Here is a 20,141-nt window from a genome sequence, read left to right on the forward strand (position 1 = left end):
TTTGGTCCTGCAATAAAAACGGTTTGACAAAAAAAAATAAGAGGAAACGTGAAACCCAGACACTGATTATGGTACGATCTAGTAAAAATATTTAACAGGAGACTGATAGAGCCCCCTCCCCCCGGTGGTACCGCTCTGTCAACAGTGAAATTAGATGAACGGAATTTCCCAACTAACACAATTTTTCTGCCGACTAAAAAATGAAAATAACAATTAAGAGTTTAACTAGTACCACTGACTTCAGGCACTACAACTGTAGTTCAGTCTACAAGGTCAGAAGCTGTGGATTATTTCATATTGACCCTTGACCCTGCTTACAGGTTAGGCCGCTCCCTCGCCGCACAGCTCCGCCTGTGTTGCTCTACCCTTGGTGCCAGCTGCTCTGCCGCTCCGTGAGTTCGCCGCCCCCTCCCCCGCTCTGTGTTGATTTTGTGCCTCCCCTCCTACCCACTTTACTGTACTGTGATTATTGTTCTGTGCCATTTTTTGCTGACCCCCTTTGCCCCAGTATTCTGTTTGTTGTGCGCCCGTCCACTTTTGCCCTCTGTCCTCCGTATCTTCCCACCGCTGCCTCCCTGCGGCCCCGCCCCCTCGCTCTCCCATTCGCCGCCCCACTCACCGAAGACCAGGTAACCACCACCCTCGCCCGGAGCCCACCCGCAGACCTGACCGACCCCGACGCCGCCGCCCGCAACCTCAGACAGAGGATCGACGACTGTGCCAACACCCTCGCCCCGCTCAAGAAACCCTCCAAGAGCCACACCAGAAAGAAAGCCAGCTGGTTCTCTGAAGACCTCCAGGCCTCCAAGCAAACCGGTCTAAAAACTGGATCCGTGATCGAACACCGGAAAGCTACGCAGCCCACAAGAACGCCACCAGCAGACACCATCACCTCATCAGATCTGCCAAAAGGGCCTCCTTCAAAGACCGCCTAGACAACAACGCACACAACAGCAAAGAGCTCTTCAACATCGTGAAGGAACTCTCCAACCCTAGCTCCAACACCAACGACATCCCACCTTCGCAAGACCTGTGCGACTCACTGGCCACCTTCTTCCACCGCAAGATCGCAGACATCCACGACAGCTTCACCGCCACGACCACCCCGGCAACCACTGAGAATGTTATGTCCCGGGTTCCGACCGCTGAGCACTCCCTGGCCCCACCAGTGAAGGCCGACTTCTGGAAAAGGACCGTCGTCCTTTCCTGCGAGATGCGGGTGAAATGGAACGCGGCCGCTGGAGCTAGGAAACTACAGCTCACAGCGGCCTGTGCACACGAGGACGCGCGCGCACAGGAAGTGAAGCGGCGCGAGGTCCGGGCGGCCACGTAAGCCGGAGCCGGAGAGGAAATGCCCACAGATTATTCCAGATCGCAGAAGGAACTCGTTTGGGAGAATCTAACTGACGAGTATTCAGGGTGGGGTAAGGGTGTCGGTGACACCGCCAAGACTCAATTTCTAGATGCTAGCGTTCTATCGTTAGTGGCCTCTTACACAGGAAATAAGTATCTTTGACTCCCCGCACCCAACTGCTAAGTGTGTTTTCCTTTGGAGTGTTTTCGACCTTGCTGATTTTGGTGCGCTGCGCACACGTAATGACTGGTGACAATACAAGGTGGTATAGTGTTTGTACCGCAATGTGATTTCTTGAGACAGGACTATTTCTTCAGTTTAAGTTCGCTACCAATGCAATGCAAGCTGCTTCATATGATGCTATGAAAATCATGTAATGATAAGTGTGTGTTTGTCTCGTCTTCTAGCAGGGGTTGTTAGAGTGGTAGCTGAGGTAAAGCATAAAACCATCTTCCCTTGCGAAGTCTACGCACACACCCTTTCGGGTGGGTAACAGTGACATATCACAAGCAGAGTGTATGTTATCATACTGTGGGAATTCGTGTTTACATGTTTGTTCGTTTGTCTACAATTCTGCAGGCTGAGCGTTACGTACAGACTTCTACAACGTAGAAAAACTAAGTAGCCAAGAAAAGGCCTTGATGAATGTATAATCGCCCTTCTTCTGGTAGCTGCCAGAACTGTTTCTTTTGCTTTACAGGTAGACCTGATGGCTTAAGGACGGACAAAGCATGTCATGAGGTGTTGTATATTAGTGTAGTGTCTTCTAACCAACCTTTCTCTTCACAGGTCTCCCTCCCCGCTGTTCCCTTCCTTTCCTACCCCCTATTGACCCCCTTAAGCTTCCGTGCCTTTACGGCAATTCGGAATTGAGGTTGTCAATAGGTGGACCCCATTGAGCAACGAACCGATCCTGAGAGGCCTCCGAGGGACCGTGACAGAATAATCTGCCTAAAAAGTAATATACCTCTCCCGGTCGGTTTGTTGTTACCATGGCCACCCTGGAGGACGTGTTAGCGACCTTAGTGACCTTACAGCAAGAGATAACAGATTCCAGGGCAGATATCGCAGCTTCTAGGGCTGAAACAGCCGCCCTGCAGGACACAGTAAATAGGATACAGAGGAACCCTTTTGACTCTCAGTTTGGGCGAGGCACTAGCGGGAGCCCATTTCAGTTTGGCACTCCCTCGGTTCCTACACCATTAACCGTAGAAATGCCCATCCCGTTGACGGCCCCTGAACGTTTCCATGGAGAGGCCTCCAAGGTACAAGTCTTCATGACTCAGGTGCTGTTACATTTTTCATGTAAACCTAAAGCCTTCCCTACAAATCAGGCTAGAGTAGCCTTTATGATGTCATACTTAACTGGAGATGCAGCTCAGTGGGCAGTACCGTATGTACGTCGAGACGACCCATTGTTGTATGATTGGGATGAGTTTAGGAAGGAGTTCGAGACAGTGTTTGACCGCAGGGCTGCCTCTTTTACGGCCGATAAAGAGCTCCTGGAACTTAAACAGGGTAACAAGGATTTGGTTGTCTACATCAATACCCTCCAAAGGTTAGTGGCCGAAACTCAGTGGCCCGAAGAAAAAAGGGCCGCCCTGTTCTATCAAGGGTTGAAGGACGACATGAAAGACGTGTTAGCCCAGATACACCCTCAACCTGTATCGATCTGATTAACCTAGCGCTACGACTGAATTATCGCATAGCAGAACGCAGGGGGGATAGGAAAAAGGCAGAGCGACAACCAATGCGGTTTGATAAGGGCAGAAGCATAGGAGGGGGTTTGGGGTCTTCCATAGAACCTATGGATATAGGTGCCGTGCGAGCCCCGCTAACCCCAGCAGAGAGAGAGACTAGAAGAAAAACTGGCCTCTGGATGTATTGTGGAAAAAAGGGGCATTTCGTGAAGGAATGTTTAGCCAAACCCAGATCGGGATTTGGGGTGAAAAGATCCCCAGGAATTACCTCAGAGAATCCCCAAGAAAACTAGTACACTCAAGGAAAGTAGAAGGGGAATCCTTGGGTGGTGTATGTATCCCTTCCATAATGAATAAGACTGAGTTGTCTTCCCAACACTTCTTTCTTCCAGTTAAAATAATGACCCACAAAGGGTGGCAGCAAATAGATGCCATGATTGATTCAGGAGCCACAGGGCTGTTCATGGACCTTAGTGTGGCCAGGAGTTTAGGCCTTGGGCTGCTTGCCAAAGACAATCCCGAGGACGTTTTGGCGGTTGATGGGGAAAAGCTGAGTACAGGCCCTATTAGATTCCACACAGACAACTTAGAAATGATTTGTGGGAAAGAACATACAGAAATGTTGCAATTCAACGTCATTCAGGCTCCTCTATACGGGGTAATACTGGGACTTCCGTGGCTAAGGTTACATAACCCTGTTATTGACTGGAGGGAAAAACAAGTGGAATTTAGCGGTTTATGGTGTCAAGCCTATTGTGTGGGAGAACCCCTGAAAGATGAGCTTAGGGTACTCACATCATATAACGTAGCGACGGCTGCTGAAAGTGACGTTCAACTCCCCTTATGGTACGCAGACTACCAGGACGTCTTTTGCGAGAAGCTAGGTGATACTTTGCCCCCTCATAGGCATTACGATTGCCGGATAGACCTGATGCCTGCAGCAATAATACCTTGTGGGAGGTTATACGCTTTAACTGAGGCAGAGAACACCCATCTAAAGGAATACCTAGATAAATACCTAGAGAATGGGTTCATACGCCCCTCAAGATCGCCAGCGGCCTCTCCTCTCTTTTTCATTCCTAAGGCTAACAGTGAAAAGAGAGCATCCATTGATTTTAGAGCTTTGAACAACATAACGATAAAAAATAGATATCCCTTACCGTTAATACCGGTTCTCTTGGAACAGGTTAGAACAGCGGTCATTTACACTCGTCTAGACCTGAAAGGAGCTTATCACCTGGTAAGAGTAAGAGAGGGAGATGAGTGGAAGACGGCCTTCCGCACACGGTATGGACTATATGAGTATACGGTGATGCCCTTCGGCCTGTGCAACGCCCCCGCAGCATTTCAATATTTTGTAAACGAGGTGCTGCTGGAGTTTTTGGACAGGTTCGTGGTGGCATACATCGATGACATTCTAATTTACTCATCATCGATAGAGGAACATCGTTCTCAAGTATGTCAAGTGTTTGAGGCACTAAGGCGAAACAGACTGTACTGCAAGCTCAGTAAATGTGAGTTTTACGTTAAAGAAGTGGAGTCCTTGGGGGTTATGCTGACACCCACCGGACAAGAAATGTCTGATAGAAAGATTTTAGCTGTGAAAGAGTGGCCACAACCTACCAACGTTAGACATCCAAAGTTTCCTTGGTTTTGCGAATTTCTATCGCAGATTTATTAATCATTTTTCTAACGTAGTGGCTCCCATCACCAGACTATTGAGGAAAAACGAACCATTCCTCTGGACTAGGGAAGCGGAATGCTCCATCCAGTGTTTGAAGAAGGCCTTTGTTACAGCTCTCATTCTGGCTCACCCTGACCCGGAAAGCCCCTACATTGTAGAGGCGGACGCCTCCGATGTAGCTATAGGAGCCATACTGTCGCAACGACATAAAACCACCGGCCAACTCCATCCTATTGCCTATATGTCACGAAAAATGAACCAGGCCGAAAGGAGGTATACCATAGCAGAAAAGGAGCTGTTAGCCATAAAGGAAGCCTTCAGTGACTGGAGACATTTATTGTTAGGAGCCAAACATGTGGTTACGGTATATACAGACCACCGCAACCTACAGTTCATGCGGTCCACCCGATTGCTGTCTCCCAGACAGTTATGCTGGATGTTATTCTTCTCAGAGTTCCACTACATCGTTACCTATCGTCCTGGGGCAGAAAACCGAAAAGCAGATGCGCTGTCCAGACAGGAAACCCCCGCGGGAACCAAAACAGAACAGCATCATTCTATTCTAGACCCTATGAAGGTCATAGGAACACTTCATACGGACACATTCCTCCAGAAGGTCGCCCTAGGAGTAAAGAACCGTTACTGGAAGAAATGGTTAAAAGAACATACCCAGTGGAAAGTAATCAAAGGCCTCCCAATGAAAGGCAAACAATTGCTTGTGCCAAATCAGGCCTTGCGTAAGGAGGTGTGGCAATGGTGTCACTATACTCCCAGCGCTGGCCACAACGGCATTAGAAAAACCCTCGACAGAATCTATCGACAGTTTTGGTGGCCTACTGTAGTAGAAGACACCACGAACATGGTTCACCAATGTGAAACATGTGTGAAGGCCAAAACAGACCATGGAAAACCCCAAGGGTTGTTACAACCCCTTTCAACACCGTTGATACCATGGGATACCATTTCCTTGGACTTTGTAGTGGGTCTACCAAAGGATCAAGGCTGTACTGCCATTGTAGTGGTGGGGGACAGTCTCACCAAGATGGGGCATTTTATTGCATGTGCTAAAGAACCCAATCCTGGACAACTGGCTAGACTGCTACTATCACACGTGATCAGGCTACATGGACTGCCAGCCAATATCATTTCAGATAGGGGCCCTCAATTTACTGCTAGATTCTGGAAGGCGTGGTGTAATGCTTTACATATGAAAACATCCAAATCTACCAGCTTCCACCCGTAGTCAAACGGACAAACCGAGAGACTGAACCAAACCCTCAAGCAGTATTTGAGGTGTTACGTTGAAGACAATTCAGACGCCTGGGTGGAATTGCTATGTCTGGCAGTAGTGGCCTACAACAGTGCCAAGCATCGATCCACGCAATACACACCCTTTTACAGCAACTATGGGTTTCATCCCCGTTTCATATCATTGATCCACCCGGCAGTCACACAAGAAGTACCGGAAGTACAAGCTAGAACCAAGCACATACAACAAACCCTAAAAAACACTTACAGGAACTTGAACAAGGCCAAAAGGACCTATAAAGCCATGGCTGATAAGCACCGATCACCAAATCCTATGTATAAAAAAGGAGATGTAGTATGGGTATCCACCAAGAACATTCGATTCCGTAAATACAGTGTCTTCAACCCCAAATACATTGGGCCTTACAAAATAAAAAAAAGTGGTCTCACCCCTGGCCATGTTACTGGCTCTTCCAAAAACACTGAAAATTGATCCTGTGTTTCACGTATCCCTTCTGAAACCTTCGTACACGCCGATAAAAAAGAAACCATCTCCTATCTGGTTTAACAACGAACCAGAGTACGAAGTCCGGGCCATCCTCGACTCCAAGATGAGGGGGTCCAAACTCTGGTATCTAGTGTCATGGAAAGGTTACGGAATGGAGGACAACTCTTGGGAGCCAGCCACAGGAATGCATGCTCCCAGGTGTGTTAGGGCGTTCCACGCCCGGTTTCCCAACAAACCTGGTTCGTGTCAGCGGTCTTCGGGAGAAGGATGTGCTGTTATGTCCCGGGTTCCGACCGCTGCGCACTCCCTGGCCCCACCAGCGAAGGCCGACTTCTGGAAAAGGACCGTCGTCCTTTTCCGCGAGATGCAGGTGAAATGGAACGCGGCCACTGGAGCTAGGAAACTACAGCTCCCAGTGGCCTGTGCACACGAGGACGCGTGCGCACAAGTAAGTGACGCGGCGCGAGGTCCAGGCGGCTACGTAAGTCGGAGCCGGAGAGGAAATGCCCGCAGATTGTTCCGGATGGCAGAACGAACTCGTTTGGGAGAATCTAACTGACGAGTATTCAGGGTGGGGTAAGGGTGTCGGCGACACCGCCAAGACTCAATTTCTAGACACTAGCATTCTATCGTTAGTGGCCTCTTACACAGGAAATAAGTATCTTTGACTCCCCGCACCCAACTGCTAAGTGTGTTTTCCTTTGGAGTGTTTTCGACCTTGCTGATTTTGGTGCGCTGCGCACACGTAATGACTGGTGACAGTACCAGGTGGTATAGTGTTTGTACCGCAATGTGATTTCTTGAGACAGGACTGTTTCTTCAGTTTAAGTTCGCTACCAATGCAATGCAAGCTGCTTCATATGATTCTATGAAAATCATGTAATGATAAGTGTGTGTTTGTCTCGTCTTCTAGCAGGGGTTGTTAGAGTGGTAGCTGAGGTAAAGCATAAAACCATCTTCTCTTGTAAAGTCTACGCACACACCCTTTCGGGTGGGTAACAGTGACACGCCACAAGCAGAGAATATATTATCCTACTGTGGGAATTCGTGTTTACATGTTTGTTCTGCAGGCTGAACATTACTGTGGTAGTCGGGGCTCTTAATGGTCAGTGGGCCAAGCCAAAGAAACTCTCAGGGTAACAGGCGAAAGTGTCAGACTCTTTTATTCTCCTGATGTCAGTCAAGGGAGATGCGGAAAGCACTTTAAACGAAAAAATAATCAACAGTTTCCTTCACTGTCTCTGTGTTCTTCCGTGCATTCCCAGGGATGGTCCAGGGGGGGGGGGTTGTCTTGCTTCTTGGTGGTCCGGAGGGGAAAGTAGGGAGAGAAAACAACAAAAGAACCAGGATTTAGTCAGGGCTCTGTAAGCAGTTGTATTTGTGCTACCACCACCTTTGATTCGGGCGTGAGGGGAGTGAGGGATTTTAGGTCTGGTCTCCCACTAGTGCCTGCCCCTCCCCTTACTACCTCCACCGACCCCACCCGAAAGGTCCCCTGAGAGTCACTCGCCTTGAGCCACGGTCCGTTACACGGACCGCGGCGCTGGGACCCGGGGCGTCTTCTCCTCTCCTCTGCCCACCGGGTTGGTTCGCGATGTATACCCCACTCCTGGGTTCGCCGTCTCTCTTCCCGCCGTCCACCTCTGTCCCTTCGTCCCGTCGTCGCTTGCCTTTATCTTCCTCACTCTCTCCGTCCTCGCGTCTTCTCTCCCTCTTCTCGCTGGTCTCGTTCTCCGCTTCGCGTTCTCTCCCTCGCGTCCGCCTCTGTGCCTTTTCTTCAGTTTCCGGGTCCACCTCCAAGGTAGAGCCAGAGACTAGACCGCGTCCTGCTTCCGGAGCAGGATGCAGCGGCTCCGACCAGCCCCACTTCCGGTCCGCTCCGTCGTCTTCCTCACATATCTCTCCCTCTAGGAATGGACGTTGGGGCCATTCAGTGGTGGGATTCCTGGACAAGTAGTCCGCACAGCCCTGTCTGGCCCCAGGTATGTGTAGTGTCTGAAAAGAGAAAGGTTGGAGGGACATAAACCACCTGAGTATGCGTTGGTTTGAATCTTTATGCTTTACGAGCCAGGTTAAGGGTGCATGATCGGTGAGGATGGTGAAACGCCGTCCTAGTAGGTAGTACTGGAGCGCTTCTACTGCCCACTTAATAGCCAGGCACTCTTTTTCGATGGTTGAGTAATGGGATTCTCTGGGAAATAACTTTCTGCTAATATAGAGAATAGGTTTCAGCTCCCCCCCAGAGTCCGGTTGTTGTAGTACCGCGCCTAACCCAAGGCCGGACGCATCTGTCTGGAGCACAAACGGCTTCTTGAAGTCTGGGCAATGCAACACAGGTGCTTTACAGATGGCTTCTTTGAGGCCTTGGTAACTCTGTTCGTGCTCTTCTGTCCACGAGCGTATCCGGGATGGATAAGTTTTGGTTAGAAGATCGGTGAGGGGGCTCGCCAAGGCAGAAAAGTTGGGGACGAATCTCCTATAGTACCCTATAAACCCCAGAAAAGAGCGAATGTCACGCTTGGTTGTAGGGTTGGGAAGATTTTTGATGGCCTCCACTTTAGTCAGCTGGGGTTTGATCAGACCTCGTTGTATGGTATAGCCAAGGTATTGTATGGTATCGGTGACTAGAAGGGACTTCTTCGGGTTTATTTTTAGGCCCGCTTCCTGAATGGCAGTAAATACAGCTGTGAGGTGTTTGAGATGATCTGTCCACGTTGGACTGAAAACGACTATGTCGTCTAAATACGCTGCTGCATAGGTGGCATGAGGTTTCAGGATACGATCCATAAGGCGTTGGAATGTCGCAGGGGCCCCGTGGAGGCCGAAAGGGAGCACCCGGAATTGGTAAAGCCCGGATGGGGTGGCAAAGGCTGTTTTCTCTTTGGCTTGGGGGGTTAGGGGAATCTGCCAATAACCTTTTGTAAGGTCGAGCGTAGTTAAGTACCTGGCATTACCTAATTTCTCTATTAATTCGTCTATACGGGGCATAGGATAGGAGTCAAATTTTGTAATGCTGTTTACCTGACGGAAGTCTATACAAAAACGCAGACTGCCGTCGGGTTTTGGTACTAACACTATGGGTGAACACCAGTTGCTTGTGGAGGGTTCGATGATATTGGCCCGTAACATGTCTGTGACTTCTTTTTCTACCGCTTCTCTTCTAGCTTCAGGGATACGATACGGTTTTAACTTCACTATACTGTTATCCACTGAAACAATGTCATGGTGAGCGAGGGACGTCAGTCCCGGGGTGGTCGAGAACAGACCCGGGAAGCAGTCCAATAGGGATGACAATTGCGACTGTTCGGAGCCTGATAAGTTGTCCCCAACGGGGGCTCTTGCCCCTGTTGCTCCCTGGGTGTTGGCCATGGATATTTCTAGGGCTCTCTCTGTATTTATCGTCAGTATCGCCTGCCCTGGCTCGTCGGGTGTCGTGGGTTCTACCCACTGTTTTAGCAGATTGACGTGGTACGTCTGCTTGCCTCCAGTCCTGTGGGGTATGAGGACACTGTAGGTGACTGGGGTGACCTTTTTCTCGATAATATAAGGACCTTGCCATTTGGATAACAGTTTATTCTCGGTCGTTGGTAGAAGAAGGAGGACTTTGTCACCGGGGGCGAACTCTCTTGCTTGGCTGTTCCTATCGTAATAGGTCTTCTGGGAGTCTTGGGCTTTTTCCATGTTTTCGTGTACTATGCACCAGATCTTATTCACCGCGGATTTTAAGTCGGCGGCGTATTTGGGTAGTGTTTGTCCCTCCTCATCCTCTGCCTCCCATTGTTCGGCTGCCATGTCTAACAGGGTTCGGGGCTTTCTTCCAAATAACAACTCATATGGAGAGTACCCGGTTGATTTCTGCTCGTGTGTTCGTATTGCAAAAAGGACCAGGGGTAGCTGTTGGTCCCAGTCCCTCCCGGTTTCAGAGATGGCCTTGCGGAGCATACCTTTGATGGTTTTGTTGTAGCGCTCTACCAGGCCATCTGTTTGGGGATGATAAACTGATGTTCGGATTTGCTGTATACCCAGGATCTTACATACTTGGGACATTAAACGAGACATAAAGGGTGTTCCCTGGTCTGTCAAGATTTCGGAAGGAAACCCCACCCTAGTAAAGAAAGAAATCATGGCTCTAGCCACAGCAGGAGAAGTCATAGTTGTCAAAGGGAATGCTTCTGGATATCTACTGGCGTAGTCTATTATGACAAGGATGTATCTATGTCCTCTGGCAGATGGGGTCAGGGGACCTACCAAGTCCATGCCAACCCGTTTAAAGGGGACATCAATTATTGGTAATGGACACAGGGGTGCTTTTTTTATTCCGGCAGGGTTGGAGTATTGACATCTCACACAGGAGGTACAGTGTTTTGCTACATCCCGGTATACCCCAGGGCAGTAAAACCTACCCAAGAGATACTTCAAGGTATTCTCCTTCCCATAGTGTCCACCCCCTATGTGATTGTGGGCCAACTGTAACACGTGGGCACGAAATGAAAGAGGCACTAAGAGCTGGGTTTTTACCTGTTCCCCCTCCTTTATAGTGCGGTACAGTAACCCTTTCTTAAGAACGAAATAAGGTCCTACCTTGTCCGGATCTTGCTCCTGTGCTTGTTCCCAGGCATGTACCAGGGTTTGGTCATCCCTCTGGGCTGAGCGGAAGCTAATCGGATCCGCCTCAACGGGGTCTGTAAGGGAGATAGGAAAAGCTAGGTTTGAGTTATGGGTCTTCAGGAAATGTTGCTTTGCTTTCCTTCTCTCTGTTTTGCTCTTCCTTTCCTTGCCCTCCCCCTTCTCCAGGTCACATTCGTGATAGGGAGCCTCCTGTAGCCATCTTAGTGCTTCTTGTTTGGTCTCGTTTAAGTAGTGTTCGAACTTGGGGTGATCTGTACCTATAATTACGGCTTCAGGCAAGGAAGGGATTACCCCCACTCTCCGTATTTGGGGATCACAAGAAACATCCAGAAGTACTTCTGCGACGGGGTAAGATTTTGTATCCCCGTGTACGCATGTGACTTGTACTTGTTCGGCTCCTTGGAGTTGGGTTTGGGGAACCAGGGCTCTATCCACTACAGTTACGTGACATCCCGTATCCAGTAAAGCCTGTTGTCTCTTCCCATTCAGGAGTATGTCCTTTTTATATCGAGGGGATCCCTGGCCTACCATACATATCCTTCCTCTAGAATAGCCCACCTTCATGGGTTCTATGGTCGAGGTTTTATGGGGGCATTGGCGAGCTATGTGTCCCCACTCAGAGCAGTGATAACATTGGGGGCCTTGGTTACTCGTACTCATAAGTGGAGGAAGAGGTCTGGGCTGTGTACGGGGTATTAACGTGGGGCGAGGCATGTTTCTGGGTGGTACCGACGAAGTACGGGCTACTCCAGCTTTAAATTCCGGTGACCGGTGGAAGGCACACGCTAAATCTACTGCTGTTGCTGTTGTCAGGTTAGGGTGTTGTTTCAGCCAAGAACGGGTTGTTGGGGGAAGGGCCTCGAGGAACTGTTCTAAGTATACTTTTTCTGACACTTCCTCGACTGTGGATGTATGCGGTGTTAACCATCGACTACCCATGTCTCTGACCCTGTAGTATAGTGCTCGTGGATTATCACCCGTGTTCCACCTTTCCTTCCTAAACTTGGCCCGGTAGTATTCTGGATCACAACCTAGGCGCTCTAAAATCGCTCTTTTTACATCCTCATAGGATGTTGTTCCATCTGGGTTGGCGGCCTGATAGGCGGCTTGCAGTTCTCCCGCTAGGAGAGGCGCAATATATTGACTCCACCTTTCCTGGGGCCATGCCGCTGTAGCCGCTACCCTTTCAAAGTTAACGAAAAAATAATCAGGGTCGTCTCCTTCTTGAAATTTTTGTAAGACTGACCCAGGGACATTTGGACGGACTCTCGCACTGACGATAGCATCAGTCAGTCTAAGTATGGCTGTGTCTTGCACTTGTTGATTGGAGGTGAGCATAACAGCTTGGTCTCGTAGGGCCCCATGTAACACTTCCCTATCCTTTTGGGCGGCTTGGGCCTGTTCCTCCAATGCCAATTGGAGATGTCTCTGTCCCTCAGCCAACTGGTTGATGATGCTTTCCACCGTAAGGGACACGGGCTGTGTCATGTCGACACTCTAGTATCCCACTTCTGACACCAAAACTGTGGTAGTCGGGGCTCTTAATGGTCAGTGGGCCAAGCCAAAGAAACTCTCAGGGTAACAGGCGAAAGTATCAGACTCTTTTATTCTCCTGATGTCAGTCAAGGGAGATGCGGAAAGCACTTTAAACGAAAAAATAATCAACAGTTTCCTTCACTGTCTCTGTGTTCTTCCGTGCATTCCCAGGGATGGTCCAGGAGGGGGGGTTGTCTTGCTTCTTGGTGGTCCGGAGGGGAAAGTAGGGAGAGAAAACAACAAAAGAACCAGGATTTAGTCAGGGCTCTGTAAGCAGTTGTATTTGTGCTACCACCACCTTTGATTCGGGCGTGAGGGGAGTGAGGGATTTTAGGTCTGGTCTCCCACTAGTGCCTGCCCCTCCCCTTACTACCTCCACCGACCCCACCCGAAAGGTCCCCTGAGAGTCACTCGCCTTGAGCCACGGTCCGTTACACGGACCGCGGCGCTGGGACCCGGGGCGTCTTCTCCTCTCCTCTGCCCACCGGGTTGGTTCGCGATGTATACCCCACTCCTGGGTTCGCCGTCTCTCTTCCCGCCGTCCGCCTCTGTCCTTTCGTCCCGTCGTCGCTTGCCTTTATCTTCCTCACTCTCTCCGTCCTCGCGTCTTCTCTCCCTCTTCTCGCTGGTCTCGTTCTCCGCTTCGCGTTCTCTCCCTCGCGTCCGCCTCTGTGCCTTTTCTTCAGTTTCCGGGTCCACCTCCAAGGTAGAGCCAGAGACTAGACCGCGTCCTGCTTCCGGAGCAGGATGCAGCGGCTCCGACCAGCCCCACTTCCGGTCCGCTCCGTCGTCTTCCTCACAATTACGTACAGACTTCTACAATGTAGAAAAACTAGGTAGCCAAGAAAAGGCCTTGATGAATGTAAAATCGCCCTTCTTCTGGTAGCTGCCAGAACTGGTTCTTTTGCTTTACAGGTAGACCTGATGGCTTAAGGAGGGACAAAGTGTGTCATGAGGTGTTGTACATTAGTGTAGTGTGTTCTAACCAACCTTTCTCTTCACAGGTCTCCCTCCCCGCTGTTCCCTTCCTTTCCTTCCCCCGATTGACCCCCTTAAGCTTTCGTGCCTTTACAGCAATTCGGAATTGAGGTTGTCAATAGGTGGACCCCATTGAGCAACGAACCGATCCTGAGAGGACTCAGAGGGACCGGGACAGAGAACTCCGCCCCCACGACAACCACCCACACCAACCTCCTGCTCTCCTGGACCAACATCAATGACGACAACACCATCAAGATCATGAACACCGTCCACTCCGGATCCCCGTCAGACCCATGCCCACACCACATCTTCAACAAAGCCAGCACCACCATCGCACCCCATCTCCGGAAAGTCATCAACATCTCCTTCGAGACAGCAAACTTCCCAGAGAGCTGGAAGTATGCCGAGATCAACGCCTTACTCAAGAATCCCAAGGCGGACCCCAAGGACCTCAAGAACTTCCAACCCATCTCCCTGCTCCCGAGAAGGCCGTCAACAAACAACTGACCAGCTTCCTCGAGGAGAACAGCATCCTGGACCCGTCCCAGTCCGGGTTCCGCAGTAACCACAGCACCAAAACTGCCCTCCTCGCCGCCACCGATGACATCAAGACCCTGCTAGACAACAGAGAAACCACAGCCCGCATCCTCCTCGACCTGTCAGCCGCCTTTGACAAGGTCTACCACCGCACACTACGAACACGCCTCCACGACGCCTGGATCCAAGAGAAGGCCCTGGACTGGACCACCTTCTTCCGATCTGGCAGAACACAGAGCGTCTGCCTCCCCCCCTTCCGATCCGAAGCCACCAAGAATATCTGCGGCGTACCCCAGGGCTCATCCCTCAGCCCAACGCTGTTCAACACATACATGGCACCGCTCGTCCACATCGCCCGACTGCACGACCTCAACATCATCTCTTACGCCGATGACAACCAGCTGATCCTCTCCCTCACCAAGGATCCCCACACTGCCAAAACCAACCTTCACGAAGGAATGAAGGCCGTCGCCGACTGGATGAGAAACAGCCGACTGAAGCTGAACTCAGACAAGACGGAAGTCCTCATCCTCGGATCCACCCCCTCGGCCTGGGACGACTCCTAGTGGCTGACCGCACCAGGGACAGCTCCTACACCCACCGACCACGCACGCAACCTAGGGGTCATCCTCGACTCCACCCTCTCCATGACAAAGCAGGTCAACGCCGTCTCTTCCTCCTGCTTCAACACCCTCCGCATGCTCCGCAGGATCTACAAATGGATTCCCACCGAAACGAGAAGGACGGTCACCCAGGCCCTCGTCAGCAGCAGACTGGACTACGGAAATGCCCTCTACGCAGGAGCCTCAGTCAAACTTCTGAAACGGCTCCAACGCATCCAGAACGCCCCGTCAACAAGAGGATAACCTTCAAGCTCCTCACCCACGCACACAAGGCACTCCATAACACCGGACCAGCGTACCTCAACAGCCGGCTCAGCTTCTACACCCCCACCTGCCAGCTCCGCTCCGCCGACTACGCCCTCGCCACTGTCCCCCGCATCCGAAGAGTGACCGCCGGCAGCAGATCATTCTCCCACCTCACCGCCAAGACATGGAACAGCCTCCCCATCCGCCTACGGCAGACCCAAGACCTACTAACCTTAAGAAGACTCCTCAAGACCTGGCTTTTAGAACAGTAGCAGCATTCCCCCTCCCCTTAGCGCCTTGAGACCCTCACGGGTAAGTAGTGCACTTTACAAATGCTTTGATTGATTGATTGATATTGCTCTGCCATTAACAACACACCCGTTCCTGCCACTTCTTTCCTTTCGAATTTGACCTCATTATGTTTGATAACTTAAAATTTGAAATATTATTGTATACAAAAAAACAATAATAGTAATGAAAGTAAAAATATTTAGTTTGCATCGTGAAAACAGCAGCTCGACAGCTAAGTGCGCGTAGAATGTCCGCCTTTTACAAGACAAAGCAGCTCTTGGCTTCAGCAAGATCTAGTTGGCAGGCGGACAGTGCCAAGACACGATGACGTTATTAAATTAGTAATCCAAGTTTGTGACATAAATGATATTCGCTGGGTAGAAAAAATACACAGAAACAACATACAGACAACACGTGACGGCACACATAGGGTCCGCATTTCCTCTCTAGGATGTAAACGGGCGTCCACGTTAGGATCAGGCAAGCACAGCGGTAAAACAAAGCTGCGGCACGAAATGTGTGGCAGCTGATGCGACGTATTGAGTCACATGCGCAGCATCAGACCTTGGATTTTAGGAGTCCAGTGCCTCGGTTACAGGGAGGGTGTCTTCATTGAGCTACCAATGAGCTTCGTCGAGATAATATGCGGAGCCTGCAGACTGAAGCCGTTCCTCCATATGCAAAGACGTTTTCTACCGTAACGTTTCTGAATAACGTTTTTAAAAGAAAAAACAAAGACACGTTTAGTGTTTGCATTTCATCTTGCAAGCTATTCTTTGTTTTAAAACGAACTCCGTTCCAAAAAGACCACTACTGTGATGGTAACTGTAGTCCTTTTTCGCTTTTACTGACGTTGTTTTGAAACACAGTGATAGGATCGTAGCACTTCTATAGGATTGGACAAATTGTTTCTACTTCATATGAGCAACCAACAAACGGCCTAGTTCGTGAAAGCTCGTTTGTTATTGGATGACTGGTCGCTCCTCTCCCTATAGTTGCTGTCACTCAAAGCATTAAGCAGGATGCAGTGGGTGTGACTAGAACAAAACAAGAGGCTACCCACTAGCCAAAATTACAAACGACGGCGAGCAGAATGAAAGCCAATGCCGTTTAAAATAAGCGCTCTTGGCACGTTGCCTGGCCCTAACGTGGCCGCTGGTTTTACGCATGTGCAGTGCATAGGGTGCTTCTCTTGAACCTTTGAGGGTGGGGGAACATGGCGGGTGAATGACGTCAGGCGGGGGTGGGAGGGTAGGGTAGCACTGGGAGCGGTGAAAGGGCCGCCGCTCAGTGTGTGTGCCCGGCCCATACCTCCGGCGCTCAGCGAACAAAGCGGAAAGAAGGAAGCGTAATAAGAGGGGGGTAGGCGGAACCTCCGATACAGCAGTCCCTGCGCTCGGATATGGCAGCTCCAGGAGCGCTGCTGCTGTTTCTCTGTTGGGCGGCCAGTGCGGGAGGTAAGAGGTGCTCTGCTTGTCTGAGAACGGGGTGTCTGACATGGGACCGTCACCCGGCCTTCACTTGCGTTATCCCTGTGCTTTTGGAATTGATCTTAGAGGTAGTGGCGTTAGTAACAGTGATGGTACGGCTGCTTGGGGTGGCTTGAGGGCGTTGCTCTGTTGACTGTGTTGTTGCAGGTGTTCTGGGATTATTAGGAGCAATAGTGGTGGTGAATGAGCATAGTTTTGGTGCTGGTGGCAGTTGTTTTGATGGCGAGGGTGCTTAAGACTGGTTGCAGTGTCAGTGCTGATGGTGGCACTCCTACTTGTGGTGATGAGGAAGTGGTGCTGCAGCAGCTAGCATATAGTGATGGCGTTTCTTGGTATTGTCAGCGTTGCTTTTTGTGCCAGTGCTGTTCTTGCCAGTGAAGCTTGCTCTAGTGCATGTGGTGGTGCGCTTTGGAGACAGCGGCAATCTTTAGTCTGCATGTAGTGATCGGGAGCAGTTGGTTTCGTTGCTGCAACTTAGTGTGGCTTGTGTGAGGTGGAACAGATTGTAGCACTACTGTTGCTTTTGATGAAGCTGGTACAAGCGAATAACTCTTTACCTTATTCCCGAGGTGCTCTTTAGGCTACCCTCGCGAAGAATATGCTTTTTTTGGTGAAAGGGTAGCAATGAGTTCCTGAAGCAGTTGTCAAAACGTCTCTCCTTCGCCATTCCTGGAATTGGGAGAACCAGGCCTCTTGGAGAGAGGGCCGTCAGCGCCAGTTAATACTTTTTACCAATAACGACAATTGTTATTTAGTAAAGAAGATATGTATCTTGTAGGTTGTGATGGCTTGTACAGAGCCAGCAACATGGTTTGAAATGAGATCTTTGGTGACCTCTCCTTAATTTTTCCACTGTCATAGGTAAGAAATGTGTGTGAGAAATGTTTTTATTTAGCACAAACTGTTATCAATATTTTATTAGCACTTCCGTCATGATCTGATGGTTAAAGTAAGTCACAAATTATCCCGTTATGATGATAAACGAATAGTGAACAATAATGCAATTATATTTGCCTCTATGTAGCTTGTGGAAATCCCAGTGTGTATCGACCCTAGACACGTCCATGTCTACTTGTACAGCAAATGCAAAATTCTGAAATCTGTGCACGAATATGTGAGGTAGGCATGGTAACAATTATACATTTGTGTTGGTAAAAGGCTATTGAAATGAACATTCTGCCTATGTCTTAATATTTGTACCAGTCCTACCAAGCCTGTCGCCGTGTGCATATGATGGCCTTCACATTAGTGGTTGCCTTAACTAGAGATGAGGGGTGCATCTTGAGTAGAGTCAAGCAGGGGACTGTAATATTTTTATCCGTGCAGCCCTTGTGTGGTGGCAGGGAATTGTATTGCGAAAATCTAGCCCAGAGATAAGAGTTTGCATTTGCCATCAATTTTGGGGATAATGTCTGTTTTAAAGAGTTCATGGAGAAATACCACTTGTTCTGATATATGGGACTTCTCGAGCTGCTTCAGCACTGGGGCAAATATATTATTTCTTTCAGGGATGGTGGTTCTCTTTTGATTGGACTCCTACAAGAATGAAGCTGCACTCTGGTGGCGTTATCCTCTTGCTGGTGTCTTTGGCGTAGGCATTGCAGGGGATAATGAGGTTTTCTGAGATATTTATTTAACCCCTACTGTCCTACCCCTCCTCTTGCGTCTGATAGCGGGTTCACAAGGGCGGATATGTTTTTCTTTCTGTTGCCGGCTTCGTCCCATGATGTCATTTCACATCTCCGCTCAATCCCCCACCCACCTCGTGCTGTTTATGTGATAAAGCATACTCCAGTTACTGGCCGTTTTACTTCTTTCCCCCCGTCTTGTTTGTTTCCTTTCCCACCTCCTACGCTTACCTCCCAAACCTTTACCGTGGAAATAAAGTGGGCTCGTTTATCAGCGTATTTTTCATGTTTTATTTTAGGAGCCCTGTCCTTCTGCCACTTTGAAAATGTGTACATCCTTTGTGATACGTTTTCTGGGAACGGTTGTTTATCATGCCCCTGCGAACGGTAACTCACGTTACTCGTCTTTCATTCCCCCCAGCAGCAGTTGTGACTAGATAATAGCGGTAGAAAGCGACAGTGTTTTATCCCAGGAATGACGAGTATTCTTGCCAGACACTCGTGCTGCTTCAGAACTGTACATATGAAAGAAGCGAGGAAGATAATAAACAGAAGACTTTTCATGGGTTCGTGTTTTGTACTGTTAGAACTAGAAAAGCGACTCGGGATACATTTCGATAAATAAACGATTAAAGATTGTTTTCTTTATGCACGGTTTTGTTTTCTTTATGCACGGTTTTGTGGTATTTTGTTTAGTCGTTTTATGTAGTCCTCCTTTAGTGTGATTCAAGTAGCTGTGCGATTGGGCGTGGTAGCATTGATAGAAAAAAAAAAACTTGACTGGGGGACGGAACGAGAGGTGCAAGTAAACATAGTATCACTAATCTGCAAATGTGTTCATTTGACATGTTTTGCTGGGGAGAACAAGGTCTTGGAGTACATTGTTAAAGCAGTAAGCCTGGTTGAGGCATTGAGTGTTAATGCATATCAATGAAAAGAGTGTGTATTTCTTGCCTTAGTGAGCTTAGCGAAGGCGCTGGAGGCATACTGTGCACTGTTGTGAATTGAAGAGGGCCATAGTACTGTACGATTATCAACTCTGCTTTGTGTAGTGGTAAAAGGAGACTAAGAACAAAACTGTGCTGGTGAAGGTGTGCTTTGCTGGATGGCATCTCGACACCTTTTTTATTTTTCTAACACATGTGGCAATATCAATTTTTTGGCTATTAACAAAATGGAAAGCAGGGTTCCCTTCATAATTTTACAGAACATGCAGGCCTGTTAGCAAAAATACCAAATATTTTAAATGCTTAGATCACCTTCTTTAAAGATTTTTGCAGAAGCCTGGTATTGGATGGATGGATTGGATAATGTAGCCTAACGGCTAGAGCGGTTGATCTCAAATCTGGGGAACCGTGTTCGAGTCTCAACATCATGTGATTCTGGGCAAATCATGTAATCTCCCCGTCCTTAACGAAAAGGAATGCGTCCTTGTGTAACACAACTGGTACTCATGTAAAGCGCTCTGACACTTGATACTTTCGGGTCAAGTTCGCGCTATATTAAACTACGACAAAAAAAATGCAGGTTACTCTAACCTGTCATTTGCAAATGGCCCTTTTAGTGTGGCCTAAAGGGTCCCCATTCATTTTTTGCACAATAATCTAATAAGTCAAATGGATCCATGTATAATGCTTCGAAAAAGTTTACACCCCATTAAAATGTTCACCTTTTGTTGCATTGTAG

At 49.1% G+C, this 20,141-nt stretch overlaps 1 protein-coding gene across 1 annotated transcript in view; it reads left to right on the forward strand.

The window, feature by feature from the left end:
• Positions 1 to 16,347: 16,347 nt before the first annotated feature.
• Positions 16,348 to 20,141, forward strand: part of ADAM10 (ADAM metallopeptidase domain 10) — a 508,880-nt gene continuing 505,086 nt past the window's right edge. The window contains exon 1 of the mRNA XM_085643752.1: positions 16,348 to 16,794. Coding sequence (XP_085499878.1) covers positions 16,740 to 16,794 — 55 coding nt within the window. The 5' untranslated portion in view covers positions 16,348 to 16,739. The remainder of the gene's footprint in view (positions 16,795 to 20,141) is intronic.

Source organism: Triturus cristatus, chromosome 3_1 (assembly GCF_964204655.1).
Source record: "Triturus cristatus chromosome 3_1, aTriCri1.1, whole genome shotgun sequence".
Lineage (NCBI taxonomy): Eukaryota > Metazoa > Chordata > Amphibia > Caudata > Salamandridae > Triturus > Triturus cristatus.